At 46.5% G+C, this 16,784-nt stretch overlaps 1 protein-coding gene across 2 annotated transcripts in view; it reads left to right on the forward strand.

Annotated features, from left to right (window-relative positions):
- The window catches only part of LOC111155021 (negative regulator of reactive oxygen species), a 27,818-nt gene extending 11,600 nt beyond the window's left edge, over window positions 1-16,218 (forward strand). Inside the window, exons 2-3 of one of the 2 annotated variants that reach the window (XM_022515031.1) lie at window positions 10,475-10,595; window positions 13,991-16,218. In XM_022515031.1, coding sequence (XP_022370739.1) covers window positions 10,488-10,595; window positions 13,991-15,961 — 2,079 coding nt within the window. In that variant the 5' untranslated portion in view covers window positions 10,475-10,487 and the 3' untranslated portion in view covers window positions 15,962-16,218. Of the gene's footprint in view, window positions 1-7,930; window positions 10,596-13,990 lie in introns of those variants that run through there. The other variant, XM_022515030.1, reaches the window with a different exon arrangement.
- The last annotated feature ends 566 nt before the right edge of the window (window positions 16,219-16,784 follow it).

The raw sequence follows: 16,784 nt of genomic DNA on the forward strand, positions 1-16,784 counted from the left end.
GACAGAGAGAGATCACAAGCAGGCAGAGAGGCAGGCAGAGAGAGAGGAGGAAGCAGGCTACCCGCTGAGCAGAGAGCCCGATGCAGGGCTCGATCCCAGGACCCTGAGATCATGACCTGAGCCGAAGGCAGCGGCTTAACCCACTGAGCCACCCAGGCGCCCCTATTTTTTATTTTTTTAATTTTTATTTTTTTAGGGAGGGAGCAGGGTCAGTGGGGGTGGGGTGGTGGGCAGGGCAGAGAGACTCTTAAGCAGGCTCCACTCCCAGCAAGGAGCTCCATGATGGGCTCAATCTTACAACCTTGAGATCATGACCTGAGCCAAAATCAAGAGTTGGCCACAACCGACTGAGCCACCCAGGTGCTCCTAAAACTGTTTGTGCTCTTATGTGTTAATTTTTTGTAACTTTTAATTTTGAAACCATTTTGAACTTACAGAAAAATTGCAAAATTAACTAAAAGAATTTCCATAAATTCTTTACCTCTATTCACCAGTTGTTAAAATTTTGTCATATTTGTTTTCTCTCTCTCTCTATTTATTTAGTTAAAACTACATATATGGGGGTGCCTGGCTGACTCAGTCAGTAGAGCACATGCCCCTTAATCTCAGGGTTGTGAGTTCAAGCCCCACACTGTTTTAAGGCTACTTAAAACACACATACACACACATGTGGTTTTTTCCCTGAATCGTTTGAGAATAATGTTGCAGACATCCCCCTTTACCTCCAAACAATTCAGTGTATATTTTCTAAGAACAAGATTAGTCTCTTACATAAATGTAGCACAATGATCAAAATCTGGGCATTTAACATTACTATAATACTGTGGGTTTTTTTTGTTTGTTTGTTTTTAAGTAGGCTCCATGCCAATGCGGGGCTTGAACTCACAACCCTAAGATCAAGACCTGAGTTGAGATCAAGAGTCAGACACTTAACCAGCTAAGCCACCCAGGTGCCTCTATATAATATTGTTATTTCATCCATGGTTTATATTCGGATTTTGCCAAGTAACCCCAGTAAGTCCCTGTAGTAACTTGACCATCTGGTTAAGGAGGTGGCTGCCAGTTTCTCCACCGTATAACTGCTATTTTTGCCTTTGCAAAATTAATAAGTAATCTATAGGGAGATAATTCAAGACTAGCTTAATATCTTGTTTCCCAACAAATTTCTGCTCTTTAGTTCTCCTGTCATTCTTGCCTGTAGGATGCACTTCGAAAAATGCGTTGCTAGATTCGTATTTCAGCCACTTTCTCTAATTTTCAGGTAGCATCATAAAACTCACATGCACCTTGTTGTTCAATTTTGTCCTTTGTGTTAAAGCTTATTAAAGAACAAGTCTTATTTTATTTTTAAGATTTTATTTATTTATTTGACACGAGAGAGAGACAGTGAGAGAGGGAACACAAGCAGGGGGACTGGGAGAGAGAGAAGCAGGTTTGCCACTGAGCAGGGAGCCCGACTCAGGACTTGATCCCAGGACCCTGGAATCATGACCTGAGCTGAAGGCAGATGCTTAATGACTGAGCCACCCAGGTGCCCAAAGAACAAGTCTTATTTTAGTTAACTCCTTTTTGTTGGCAAGATCCAACAGTTGCCCTTAGGGGGTTGGGGCATGGGGATGCTATCATGAGAAAACATGGAGCTTGGAAATGGACCTGGCCTTGCAGAGAACCGTCAGGAGCCCCAAAGGCAGCCTCAGAGCCCGTCCTTGCCACCCAGCCTGCAGGGCCCACCTTCTTGTCATTCTTCCTATTTCAGTTTCTCTGATCTCTGCCCTCTGTTGACTGTTTTCTTTTTTCTTTTTTTTTTTTAATTTAATTTTTTTTTCAGTCTTCCAAAATTCATTGTTTATGCACCACACCCAGTGCTCCATGCAATACATGCCCTCCTTACTACCCACCACCAGGCTCATTCTTTTCTATTTATGCACCTTGTCATCTAATTCATAGCTTCTGCTTCCTCATGGCAAGAGCCCTTAAATATTCAATTCTGCCTTCTCTCTGTGCCTCTTAGCTCCAGTTTCCACTGTTCATTACTTAATTTAGGGCGTCTGAGTGGCTCAGTCAGTTAAGTGTCCAACACTGGGCATGGAGCCTATTTAAAAAAAAAAAGTTACCTAATTCTCTCCCTTGTCTCTGCATCAGGATCACTCAGAGGGTGCTGGCTGCATGTAAGGATTGACCTCCTCTGGTCAGGTGATCCCTCAAGATTCTATGAGCTTGTTGGAGGTGGAGGTAGAGGTGAAGGTGGCAGGGAGGTCATGTGTTTCCCCTGAGGGCTGCCTCTCAGAGGGACTGCAGGTGTGGTGGACAGAGCTATTGACTGACCTGGACAGTGGAAGTTGTATTAGTACCTCAAGTCAGAACATGGGATCTAACACTCGGGTTCCTTTCACATAGGAGAGAAGCTATCTGGAGGCTCTAGTTTGAATGTCAAATGCTAGAATTTTTAGGCTATCTTTAAGGTTTATGTGTATGCATATCAGATGTTTACCGAGCACTCTTCTCAGGAGAATATTTGAAAAATGATATGTTCCGGAATGCACCTGGGTGGCTCAGTCAGTTAGGTGTCTGCCTTCGACTCGGGTCATGATCCAGGGTCCTGGGATTGTGTCCTGCATCAGGCCCCTTGCTCAATGGGGAGTCTGCTTCTCCTTCTGCCTGCTGTTCCCCCTGCTTGTGCTCTCTCTTCCTCTGACAAAAAAATAAATTCTTTTAAAAAAATGTTATGTTCCAAGAAATACTGGGACAACAAATTACTATTATTACCCCTCTTCTTTTAGGAACTCCAACATTTATCTCATGTTCCCTGTTTATTTTTATTTTGAAAAATTTCAAATTTACAGAGAAGTTAAAAGAAAGTATCATGCTAAATTTATCTTTTGGTAATATTTTGCTTTAATTTTCTCTCTCCACCCGCAGCCCAGGCCATGCAAAAGTAGGTTAAATAAATTATAGATATCGTGAAACTTCACCCCTAAATACTTCAGCAGACATTTCCCAAGAATAAAGACACTTTCCTACATAGCCAAAAAATCATTTTCATACCTAAGAAAATGAGCAGTAATCTGATAATATCACTTGTACATAATACCATCTGAAAATACATCATTCGAGATACATATAAATTTACCCCAGTTGTCTCGAATTTTTCTCTTAGAGATTTTTTTTTGGAAGATTTTATTTATTTATTTAACAGAGAGGGATCACAAGTAGGCAGAGAGGCAAGAGAGGCAGGCGGGGCGTGGGGGATGTGGGTGGAGCAGGCTCCCTGCTGAGCAGAGAGCCCTATGCGGGGCTGGATCCTAGGACCCTGAGACCATGACCTGAGCCGAAGGCAGAGGCTTAACCCACTGAGCCACCCAGGCGCCCTCTCTTAGAGATTTTTTTAAACTCCCAAATCCACTTGAGGTACATGCATTACCCTTGGTTACTGTGCTGCTTCTCCACTTGTATTCAGACCTCCCCCTTTTCCCCCTCCACTGTCTTTCTTTGTGTTTCAAGACTTTGACTTCTTTTTTTTTTTTTTTAAGATTTTATTTATTTGACACACAGAGAAAGAAATCACAAGTAGGCAGAGAGGCAGGCAGAGAGAGAGGGGGAAGCAGGCTCCCTGCTGAGCAGAGAGCCTGATGCGGGGCTCGATCCCAGGACCCTGAGATCATTACCCGAGCCGAAAGTAGAGGCTTAACCCACTGAGCCACCCAGGCGCCCCAAGACTTCGACTTCTTTGAAGAGCCCAAGCCAGTTGTCTCGTAGGACAGTGTACAGCCTGGATCCATCTGATTGTTTCCTCATGACTGGGTCCAGGGCAAATGTTCTTGGCAAGGGTACAGCAGAGATGGGGCTCTGTGTTTCCCAAGGCGCCCTACCCAGAAGCTCGGAGTGTCAAGTGATCTCACCATGGGAGATGCTAAGTTTGAACATTTGGTGAGGACTAAAGTCACTCTAATTTTTTGCTATGGATCAAAGAGACCATAGCTGTTTGCCCGAGGCTTTCAAATACTTCTTGGTAGTTGGAATTATTTGAAGTGGTCACGACTGGGGTTTCTGTTCTTTAGTATCTGCTCTCTACAGGGTGTGACCAGCTGCCCTTCTCTTTCTTCTAGTGGGATTTGCTCTTTTACTTTTAAACAAAGGCAGATTCCCTTTCCGTGGAGACCTCCAGCTAGTGCCTGTGCCTTTTATGTTCACAGAGGCCAACCTCACACTTTCACACCCTGTGCTTATGCATTCTCCGCTTCTAGAGATTTCTTCCCCTCAGACCAGTCTATAAACATTTCTTTTTTTAAGATTTTGTTGATTTATTTTTTTACTTATTTATTTATTTGTGAGAAAAAAGAGGGTGAGAGAGAAAGAGAGCAAAGAGCACAAGCAGAGGAAGCGGCAGGCAGAGGGAGAAGCAGGCTCCCAGCTGAGCAGGGAGCCTGATGTGGGACTCCATCCCAGAACCCTGGGATCATGACCTGAGCTGAAGGCAGATGCTTAATGGCTGAGCCACCCAGGTGTCCCTATAAATATTTATTTCTGACACCAGCACCTCTGAGTTGCCATCTTTCTCCAAAGACCCCTTTGTTTAAAACTTTTTCAGCTTCTCTGATTATTTTAAGGGGAAAATTCTCAATTACATGCTAGTGTATGTATAACTCTCTTAACACTTACTGATAGCACCTTTAGCAAAGAGGGTGCCTTCCTCGCTCTGTAGTAGCAGCAGTGAGAGGGGGTGGGGAAGTGAGAATATGGGGGTGAGGTATTCAGGGTGCCTCTGGATATTAGAAATCCAGCCTCCTTTCCTGAAAATGAATCACAACCCTCCCATACAACAAAACCAAAACTCAAGTCAGAGTTATTCCTTAGTATTCCCAAACTTTCAGTATGAGATCTTTTTATGGACAAAAATACCTGTGGATAGGCCTTTATGTGTGGTTGTGTTTTACTACCCGCTGATTAAGACATTACATCATGACAGCAAACTATTTAGAATTAATCACTCGTTAAAAAAAAAAAGTTTTATTTTATTAATACAGGAAAATCTACATGCATTGAGGGAAGAAGTAGTATTTGTATATGTTTCATTGTTAGACAATCTAACAAAACTAGGGATGTTGCTGCACCCCTGAACAATTGTAAATCTTGTGACGACAGGGACGTGGAAACGACAGGACTTCAAGGAATAGAGACCAGTCAAAAGATCTCACTCACCCTCTCTTCCCTGTCCATTGCAAAAGCAAGCAACACCTGCACAGCCCCTCACTAAAGCCATTCCTTGGCCACATGTTGCCATCTTCCATTCGAGCAGTCCTGAGCCCAGAACTGAGGTGGGCATGGGAATGGATATGGAAAGCGCTCCCCCAGCATACAGCCCAGCTGCTGCCAGCAGGATTGGGACACCCTGTCTGAGAGGAGGAAATGCTCCATCCCTTTTAGCCCGCAAGACCATTTCCTAGGTCTTCTTTGACCTTACTTGGCTCAGTGAAGCAGGAGCTTCTCCGTACTATTTTGTGGAACCAGAAAAAGCAAACAAGCATACTTTCCAAAACAAAGAGGAATTTTTACAGCTGATCTGCGATCTTCTTCCTCACTGTTAGTGTTCTCTTGTTCTAGAATATAGTCTGGATTTGTGTTGCTTTTATGAAATGAATTTCACCACTTATTTATTATAACTAGGTATGAACAGAGAAAAACCAGACAAAAAGCTATATCATATTTCTGCCTAAAAAAGGAACACTATATAGGGGCACCTGGCTGGCTCTGTGGGTCGAACATGCGACTCTTGATCCTAGGGTCAAAAGTTCAAGCCCCATGTTGGGCATAGTGATCACTTAAAATAAATAAATAAATTTTTTTTAAAAGGAACACTGTTATAGACATGGGGTTGATATGGGTTGAGTCACAGGTTTCCATGATAGTCAATCAGAATGCTGCGCCTCAAGACTAAGGATTGCCCAGAGGATGCCATAAAGCATTTGGAGGTCCTAATATTTCAAGGACTTCTTAGGGAAGAACTGGCAAGGACATTTTGTGATGACTAAACACAAACAAAATAGTTAAAGGTAAAGAATAAATATAAATGCAATACTAAGAGGACTTCCTGTGACAGAAGGTCAGATTTAGAGTCCTCATACCTCCAGGTGAGATGTATTACAGACCTGGCTAGCACCTGGGTCACTAGTGCCTTGTCTTTCATTAATTAGAAGCTCACAATCTCTGGTGTTAGCCATGACCATGAAAACCATGACTGGATAAAATAGAGACCTTATAGAAATTGTTAACTGAATAGAAGAATACAGAATTGTAGACTCTGTATAAAAGAGAGCAAGACTTACCATTTTTTGCCTCCACACTTAGAAGGAACACTTCAATTTTGTTATCTGGTTTAAGAAGAAGATACAAGCAGAGTCTGTAAATGCCATCTGCTTCTCCTGTCAGGGCCTCAGCTTTTATACAAGGGACTTCCCCGCTGGCCACCCAGACCCGGAGGAGACGTGGTACTTACTCAAACCCTACTCAGGTTGATTGGCAGTTCCTTGTGGCTCCATTTCCTCTGTGGCTCCTGAAAGTGGTTCACAGTCCATGAAATGGGAACCGTGGATCCAGGCCCTTTTAAATCTGGGGTTGGCGGGTGGGTTTCCAGGTTACTTTATTTAAATTATTAATGTCATACTGCCCTGTGTGCCCTCCATTATAATTATTTTCCTTTCAGTTCTCTTTCTCTACCAAAACTGTAGTTAAGATGACTTGGCTTTATACATGGATGTATTTTCTAGAAGATGTCAGAGAGATTGGAGTGAAGTGGGACAGTTATTATTTGCCATAAGCTTAGATGCTCTCTTATAGCTGGATACTCTGTGGAGTGGTCCTCCCCGAGCTGGGGTTAGTTATGGGTGGAGGGGAAGCAGTTTTAAGCACGCAGTATAGGGTTTCTGAGATTTCCAGTAAGACTAGGCATCCAAACTCATCCTGTACTCTTTGCAATACTATGCCTCTGAGAAATCATTCTGTACGCTCCCGGAATAGTGTTCCTCAACGTGAATGGTGATTATTTTGAAAGCCTTTTATTCTTCTTAGGGTCATTATGTATCTTTTTATTTAGGACTGATCCCAAGCCATTCTCACTTATGTCATCACATCTGTCAGGGTCCAACCAGGAAACAGAAACGCCCAGATTACTTTTTAAAGAGGAAATTTAATGCAGGAAATTGGCTAAACATGATGGAAGAAGCTAAGAAGGTAATGGGCAAGTAGACAGTCAATCCAGAGGTTAGCAATTTCAGGAAGCTGTGATTTTCTGTAGATAGGCGAAGGATAGAGGCAAGAGGATGTTACTAGAGTCTAGTAGTCACCAGTCAAAGCTCAAGGACTTCTCTGTCCAAGGCAGAGAGAGAGAGGGAAAGAAATACCCTGGATTCGGGGTATTCTGTTGTCTAACCTCCCGTTGTGCCTCCCATTGACCGAACCAGCGGGAGAGCAGCTGACACCCAGAGCTGGGGAAACAGCCTTCAGAAGTGAACTCCCTGTGGTATAGAGCAGGGTAAGACTGCTCTCTGAGGACAACCAGCTCTCAACCAGCATAATCATTTGCTAGTGGGATTAACCTTGTTCTGGAATTTATTAACACAGAATTTTTTTTTTTAAGATCTTATTTATTTATTTGACAGAGAGATCACAAGTAAGCAGAGAGGCAGGCAGAGGGGAAGCAGCCTCCCCGCTGAGCAGAGAGCCCGATGCGGGGCTCGATCCCAGGACCCTGAGATCATGACCCGAGCTGAAGGCAGAGGCTCAACCCACTGAGCCACCCAGGTGCCTCTTGAAGTTGCATTTAACACCCTACCCCTCCCCACCCTTGGAAAAATAATTGCTGACATTTTCATAAATATCTTGAGAACTCTTGCTTCTACGGAGAAACATTTCACATTCAAAGGGTGATACAAATAAGAAACATTCAGTCTGTGGATTTCACTTGGTTGGTTGGCTGGTTGTATTAACACAGAATTTTTAATGCAGTCTTCCTGCATACCTTTCACATGTTCAGTTGGCATAATGATATAGTTCTTCTTCCATCCACACTTTTCATTCTTTTTCCTTCTTTAAATTACCTTGGAGTTAATAAATAACAACCACTCAACCAGCTCAATAGTATTTGAAACTCATAAATAGTAATTATTTTATTAAGCATCCTCATAGTAAATGAAACACTTTCACATATGCTACTTGACCTCATAAAAACTCTGAATAGTTATTATTATCCCCATTTTATAGAAGGATTATCTGAGTCTTAGACACTTTATATGAATTGCTCAAGGATAGAGAACAAATGCTGGAGCCAGAATTCAAGCCCCTGTCTGCCTATGATTTTCCCATGCTGCCTCATGAGAGGAGTTGCCCAGAAGGAACAGCAATAATTTTTCTTTCCTGGTTGGCTGATTAGGAGGAAGGAGAAAGTGTATTTTAAATTCGCAAAAATTTTCTCGTTGATCCAGAAATTAAAATTACACCCTGGGCATGACATTGGGCCTATCTAGCATTCCAGTCTAAAGAGTTACATTCTCCCTGAAGAAATCACAAGTTTGCCCTGCACCCATCTAGATTTGGCATTTCGATATAAATTGAAATGGCTCTTCTGGAAGGTTGATTGTGACAGCAGCATGTACCATCCCAAGCCTGATAGAGGGGGTAAGGGAGGAAGGCGGCGGGGGGCAAGTCCATGGTTGCCGTTTCCCTGTCTGTCGTCAATAAAATATAGGATGCCCAGGAAAACTTGAATGTCAGATAAACAATTTCTTTAAGTAGGATGCAAATATTGCAAGGGACATATTGCACTTAAGAGTTATTTGCTGTTTATCTTACATTCAAATGGCATCCTGTAATTTGCTAAATCTGGCAACCTTATCTCAAGCTGGGCAGTGATCCCAAGGTTGTTTCCTGTGTGTATGTGTGTGTGTGCGTGTGTGTTCAATGATCCTAAGGACAAAGCCCATATGGTTCTGCTCCTGCCATCTGTGCCCTGTACCTGCCACGAGGTATTAGTTTCTGCACAGGTGCAGAAGCGGAAGGGGAGATTGGAAGGGGATTCCCAGTGTCCAGCAAAGACTGATGAATTCTGAGTTAGAGGTTCCCTCTGTGGTAAGGAGAGCTGACCTGACCTGACATAAAAGCTATAGTTGATTTACCTGGTTTCACTTTGCTTTTCTGCTAGTCTGTTTTCACTGGTGAGTATTCAGATCTGACCAGGAAGTTAAAGATAGCCTCAGAGATGTGTAAACTCATTCAAAGAAAGAGAAAGAGGAAGGGGCCCGAGATGGCCTGGATGTGTGAGGGAGAAAGGTCTGTGGGCCCCCTGAAATAGGTGAGGAGGTTCATATGAGTGCTGGTGCTGCTGGCTTAGGAGAAGACTAGGGAGCAGGGCCTGTGGTACCTCCTGGGGGGATGTCAAGGAGAGGATGGAGCAGTTGAAATGCTGGGGCCAGGCGCTTGCCTCTGAGGGTAAAGAACGCAGAGCTGAGAGGGGAATGCCACTGGGCTATCAGACCTCCCAACAAGAGGGCAGTCATTTCAACAGCACCTTCAGGGAGAGAAATGATGCTGCTTACTACAGGAGTTCAGGGAAGGGAGCCTGGGGCCTGCTCTCAGCCCTGTCCTAAGTTGATCTGGAGTCTTGAATAAGCCGTTATTATCTCTGGGCCTTTGAACGTTCTCCTGTAAAACTATGATGGCAGAGGACATACCAGATATCTGTTATAGTCTCTTAGTTCTAAAATTCTGTTGGTAGATGTATAAATTTAAGCCTTCTCCTGGTTCCTGTTCTGTGTTCACTTGCCAAAGAGCTGGCGACCACACTTCATCAGTAATCCTTTTTATATCTGAAGATGACTCTCCATTTGCCCTTCAGTTTTTTCTCTCATCCAGGCACAATATCAAAGTCCTTTTTCTTTCCCAAAGGGCTGTATTCAAAGGGCTCATCTCCAATGAGATCTACCCTCCTAAAAGCCTCGTGTCAATACAATAATTAGTAACTTTATGGGACCAGAAGCTACAAATAATATTTCAATCCCAATTCACTGTTCTTTCATTCATTCATTTGTTCAGCAAATATTTATTGAGCTCAGGTGAGGCATTGGGCAGATTTGAGCTTTGGGAAGAAAACTTCAACAGAACTACAAAACATGGCAAACTCCAGGTGACCTGAGACCTGGTTCCTTGAGTCCTTTGCCTCTCTCTTACAAGTTTCAGTGTTCAGCCACCTGTCCCTCAAATGGCAGAGGCAAAACAAAAATAAGTGCCATCTATAGTTGCAGTAAGAGGCTGAAAGTGTTGGCTAACCTGAGATATTTGAAGAATCTGTGGGTTTCCGCCTCCTTATAGCTGTAGGCTTCCAAGACCAGACACAGCTGGGAACCAGCTCCTTCGACCGAGAGTGCAAAGCAGCCCTCAGAGATGTCCTTCTCTGACCCACTTTTTCCTTGCCCTCTGTCTGCAGTGCTGCACTTGAGATGGCGTTACTGTCCCTCTGGCTCTGCCTGGGTTTTCACTTCTTGACACTGGAATGGAGAAATCGAAGTGGAATGGCCACAGCAGCTTCTGAAGGGGGCTGCGAGTTGGTGAGTTTTCCGAGGAACTCTGAGCTGTCTGTTGCCTCTGCCCTGACAAAGATCAGCTCATTTTGGTGGATTGTCTATCCAAGAGGGCAGAGAAGGAAGGAGTCTGAGTCACTCTGTAGCTGCCCACGGGCTGTTGTGTGCAAGCTGCTCGTGAACCAATGGTCAGGATGATACCTGGGAAAGACCAGGCAGTCCCTGCCCCATCTTTTTCATACCTGCTGAAGATAGGAGGCACCAGAGACTGAGGTCAAGAACAAGAACAGCTTGTTAAATGTCTGGACGGTCGAGATCCACTTATGGTGTCGGAATCCCTGAGCGGGGCGTAGTACACCTGGAGAAGCCCTGACTCAGAGCCTGTGGGTGAGCCAGTAGCAAGGGCTCAAATACAGGGGTGCTGCTGAGAGTGACATCCTCAATCACGTTCAGGCTGAGGATGATCCAGGGAGTGGAGAGCTGAGCTTTTACAGCTTACCCTCTGCAGGGCTTTTGGCCTGTATGTGCAAACAGACTTGGCTCATAATGACTGAGCACATTTCTGGAAATGTTCTCCATTGCCTGTAAGTCTGTGATATCAAAAGTCTGCTTGGGAAACATACATTTAATAAACAGTCTTTGAGTCCTATTATATACAAGGTACTGGGAGGACAAATTGAATGTCAGGGTAATACCTACATTTAACCCTGATAAATCTCAAAAGCCCAGCTGGTCATGGTTCTTAACCACTTTTAGTAACCTCTAACCACTGTGCTGTAAGATACTCCAGTATGGAGTGGTGGTTATGAGCCAGAGTGGGTTGAAACCCCAGCTTACCAGCTGGTGACATTGGTGGAGGGCAGGGGGCACCCTGTGTCTCAGTTTCCTCCTTTGTAAGATACGGAATAGTGGTACCAGCCCATAATACTATAATACTGCATTGTTATGATGATTATTAAATAGTGTATATAAGGCTCTCAGAACAGTGCCTTGTATGTAATAGGAGCTATGGGTTTTATCTAGTATTATTGTTGTTAGTCTCTGCTACAACTTCAGACTTCTGTTATTCCCTTACAGAGGCAATTGAAGATTAGCCTCCCAGTAGCTGATTCAGGAGGGAGTCAGGCTTAGAACAAAGAGGGAATAAAGTGTGAGTTCTTTGATAGCTTTTCAGGGCTCCGGCTAGACCCCCTACCTGACCCTTTCCAGCCTGGTGGGGAGGAGCAGGGGGGTGGGCTGCCAGGAGCTCAAAGACTGGATTCCCTGTGGCTCGCTTAGGGCTGAGAGTTTCCGGAGTCCAGCTATTTCCAGTGCCCCTCCTTGCCTAAGCCATGTGTGGTCATCAAGTGGCCATGGTGAGGTTCTCTTGGGCTCTGACAGTCATGTGGTCTTTTTGTAGCCCTTCACTGGGGCTGCCAGGGGATTACAGAGGTGGGACCCCAGAGTTGCAGTGGCTGTGCTTTAACAGGGTCCCGTGGCTTGAAGAAAGCCCTAACCACAACATTCTCCAGAGAGTCTCTGTTAGGGAAAGACCAACACTTACTCAAATAAAGGAATACATTATTTCTGCAGGGGGAGATTGAGTTTTGTAAAGACATCAGTTATCCACCCCACCCATTAACCCATAATTGTAATGCAATCCCAATCAAAATTCCAAAGTCTTTCGGGGGAGTGTGACAGGAACTTGACAAATTCATTCTGATGTTCATCTGGAAATTAGAAACAACTCCAATGCTCAACAATAGATTAATTAATCAAATAATGCTAATCATCAAGCCAACATTTATCAAGCACTTACGTGCCAGGTTCTGTATTGTTTTACCTAAACAATCGCACTGAATCCTCAAGAAAAAGAAGCCCCTGTGAGAAAATTATAAATATCATTTCCGTTTTACACATGGAATAATGAAGGTCCTGACTGGTTAGGTAACAGCCCAAAGTCACCCATTTGTTGAAAAGCAGAACCAGACTGGACCGACCCTAGAACTCTTGTTCTTTAACACTGTGCTCTTTGTGCAGTCAAGTAATATACAGCTGCTTAACAGATGTGGTCAAATTTATTTTTCTTGCCACAGTAATATATCTGCACATATTATCAAGGGTGGTAAAAGTAGATTATTAGTTTGGTCTCATTAAAAATTTTGAGGTGTGCCTGGGTGGCTTAGTCAGTTAAGCATCTGCCTTTGGTTCAGGTCCTGATCCCAGGGTCCCCAGATTGAACCCCACATTAGGCTCCCTGCTCGGTGGGGAGTCTGCTTCTCCCTCTGCCCTTCCTTGTGCTCTCTCTCCCTCTCTGTCTGAAATAAATAAATTTTAAAAAAAGATTTTTTTTCCCGCTATCACTGGCCTTCTCCTAACTGACCAATCCTTGAAAAGGAAGGCCATTGTTCTTCTATCTTATCCCTTAAAACTTTTTTTCCTAGACATCTGACATCCTGCAACAGATTGTTTTTGCCAGTCTCGTAAAACATGGGGCTGCACTGAAGCATCCTGAGGCTTGTGTGATTTCTGCAGAGAGAACAGGGTCATTCCATCCATCCTGCCTCCTTATGCAGCACAGTCATGGTGGAACAGCACCCAGGAAGGGCACCGAATTGGGCATTAGGAGCTCTGGGCTCCTGAGCATTAGGAGCTCTGGGCTCCTGCAGTGCCATTGGCTCTTCACTTCTCTCCAGGCCTCACTTCTCTGTACCATTCAGAGGGCCGATGAGCTCTAAAGTCCTTTTCGGCTTTAATATTGATCAATCCAGAATGTAGAGGAACATCCCAGGCAAAATTACTTCGGGTGCAATGAAGATGCCACAGCATCTCAGTTGTCTGGCATTGATCCTGCTGGACGCACAGATGTCATGGTAATAGCGATAAGGATATGACAGTGGCCATTTGGGTGAACGGTGCTTCCTGTGTCAGGCACTGTGCGGCCTCCCTTCCAATCCCACTGCAGTCCTCTGAGGCAGACACTCTCTACTTCATCTCCATTCTTCACAGGGAAGAACAGACTTAGGCTAAGTTATTTGCCCAAGGTTGCCTGGGAAATAAATGGCAGAGGTGGGATTCACTCCCAGGTACCGCCTTGATCCTCAGTTCCTCTCACAGCTGAAACCACACCGCGAGCACAGTTGTCACTGCTCAGAAGCCAATGGACAGGAGCTCAGCTCTCCTCTGATACGAACGGGTCTCGAGTGAAGTCTGGCCCCCAGCTCCTAGCTGACTGTTTCAGCGTGACGGTAAAGAACAGAGAAAAGTTCCCTTTGTGTGACATTTTCCTGTCCTTTTTTCCCTTAAGAAAAAAAAAAAAAATACAATCTCTAGAGCCCCTCCCAGTGGTTGGAGGAATAGTCCAGGGAACAGGCCAGGATTCTGTGCATAAATGTCCGCCTTGGAGGCCCCCTCCCTGCTGACCGGTGTGTTTTTGGGCCTAGGCTGATGGAGTGGCCGACTGCCGAGGGCAGAAGCTTAAATTGGTGCCCAGCCATCTCCCGCCGTACTCCCAGATGCTCCTCCTGGACGCCAACCCGCTGAGGACCCTGTGGAACCATTCCCTCCGGCACTACCCGCTCCTGGAGAGCCTCAGTCTGCGCGGCTGCCAGCTGGAGCGCATCAGCCGCGGCTCCTTCCGCGAGCAGGCCCGTCTACGCAGCCTGGCGCTGCCCGACAACAACCTGTCCGAGAGCTACAGGGAGACAGCGGCTGCCTTCCGCAGCCTGCGGGCTCTGCGGACGCTGGACCTGTCAGGGAACTCCCTGACGGAAGACATGGTGGCCCTCATGCTCCGGAACCTGTCTTCGCTGGAGTCTGTGTCCCTGGCGAGGAACACCGTCATGAGGCTCGACGACTCCTTCTTTGAGGGCCTGGGGCACCTCAGGGAGCTGGATTTGCAGAGAAACTACATCTTTGAGATTGAGGGTGGCGCTTTTGATGGCTTGACCGAGCTGAGGCACCTCAACCTGGCCTATAACAACCTTCCTTGCATCGTGGACTTCAGCCTCACCCAGCTGCGCCTCCTCAACGTCAGCTACAACGTCCTGGAATGGTTCCTGGCTTCCGGGGCCGAGGCTGCCTTTGAGCTGGAGACGCTGGACCTCTCTCACAACCAGCTGCTGTTTTTCCCGCTCCTGCCCCAGTGCGGCAAGCTGCACACGCTCCTGCTGCGGGACAACAACATGGGCTTCTACAGGGACCTGTACAACGCCTCTTCGTCGCGGGAGATGGTGGCGCAGTTCCTCCTCGTGGACGGCAATGTGACCAACATTACTACCGTCAACCTCTGGGAGGAGTTTGCTTCCAGCGACCTCCCCGAGCTGCGCTTCCTGGATATGAGCCAGAACCAGTTCCAGTACCTGCCGGATGGCTTCCTGAAGAAAATGCCTTCCCTTGCGCACCTGAACCTCAACCAGAATTGCTTGGTGACGCTTCATATCCGAGAGCACGAGCCCCCCGGGGCGCTCAAAGAGCTGGACCTGAGCCAGAACCAGCTGTCGGAGCTGCACTTGGCCCCAGGCCTCCACGGCTGCCTGAGGAGCCTCCGGTCGTTCAACCTGAGCTCCAACCAGCTCGTGGGCATCCCCACTGGCCTTCTTGCTGATGCCAGTAACATCACTACAATTGACATGAGCCACAATCAGATCTCCCTTTGCCCCCTGCGGGCGGACCTGCACCGCCTGGGCCCCCCAAGCTGTGTGGATTTCCGGAACGTGGCCTCGTTGAGGAGCCTCTCTCTGGAGGACTGCGGGCTGGGGGCCTTACAAGACTGTTCATTCCAGGGGACCGCGCTCACCCACTTAGACCTGTCCGGCAACTGGGGGGTTCTGAACGGGACTGTCACCCCTCTCCGGGATATTGCCCCCACGTTACAGGTCCTGTCTCTCAGGAACGTGGGCCTCCGTTCCAGCTCCACGGAGTTGGACTTCTCTGGGTTTGGGAATCTGAGAAACTTGGATCTGTCAGGGAATTCTTTGACCAGTTTCCCACGGTTCAGGGGCAGCCCAGCCCTGCAGACCCTGGATCTGCGCAGAAACTCTCTCACAACCCTTCCCTGGAGGGCTGTGTCTGAGCAGCTCACCCGAAGTCTACGCACCATCTACCTCAGTCAGAATCCTTATGACTGCTGTGGGGTGGAGGGCTGGGGGTCCCTGCAGCACCTGCACACCATTGCCGACCTGGCCATGGTCACTTGCAACCTTTCCTCCAAGGTCATTCGCCTAATGGAACTGCCCGGAGGCAAGCCTCAGGACTGCAAATGGGAGCAGGTGGACATGGGCCTGCTGTACCTGGTGCTCATTCTTCCCAGTTGCCTCACCCTGCTGGTGGCCTGCACCGTCATCTTCCTCACCTTCAGGAAGCCTCTGCTTCAGGTCATCAAGAGCCGCTGTTACTGGTCTTCCATATACTGACCCGGCTCCACGCCGAGGTGAGAAACTGGGCCCCTGTGCCAAAGGACACAGGTTCTCCGCCCGACCTTGGGGCCTGATGCAGAGGATGGAGCTGGCAAATTGAGGTTTAAGTTAAAAGTTTAAAATGTTGCCTTCCTAGTTGTCCCCAAGCTCTTCCTCTATCATTGTGATTCAGGCTCATCATTCTGCTAAAGTATTTATTAAGTGATGTTCTGTGACAATAAAACACGTGTCTCTTAAATATTTTTAAAATCAAACCTGGCTTGTTTTCTCTTTCTTCCGTATTTTTTGGTAATTTCACCCAGATTACTTTTCAGTGTCCTCCCCTTGGGTGACTCCCACGGAGCTGACCAGAGAGGGCAGCAGGTCAGAGCTCCCCGACAACGACAACTCCAAGAGCCTATCCTATGGATGTGAGAGTCTATGCCCCAGGGGTTCCCCAAGGACAGGAGTTTCTGAGCTGGGAGTCTGAGAGAAGGGTTCTCACCTCCTGTGGCGGCTGGCTCTGCCACCGCAGCCAGGGTGGCCCAAATGCCCCGGGTTCGTGCCCACAGTCTGTGCAGGCAAACACGGCCCTTTCATGGAGAAGTTAAGAGAATGACAAGCGGACCCTGAGTTTATTCAAGCAATAAGCTGAACACCAGGCACAGTCCTTGATCTGATGGAAAAAAGAATGTAGACAGGAGTGGTTTCTGCTGACCTGTAGGCTGCCCCTGCTCTTCACAAAACCCACAAACAACTCAGCAGAGGTTGAACACCTGCACTCACGACATTCCTGGTTTCCTTCTCCTTCTCTCAGTGGGAATAGAGAACAATTTCTTTG

The sequence above is a fragment of the Enhydra lutris genome, unplaced genomic scaffold, assembly GCF_002288905.1.
Source record: "Enhydra lutris kenyoni isolate GAN:26980312 unplaced genomic scaffold, ASM228890v2 scaffoldscaffold39, whole genome shotgun sequence".
Taxonomy (NCBI): domain Eukaryota; kingdom Metazoa; phylum Chordata; class Mammalia; order Carnivora; family Mustelidae; genus Enhydra; species Enhydra lutris.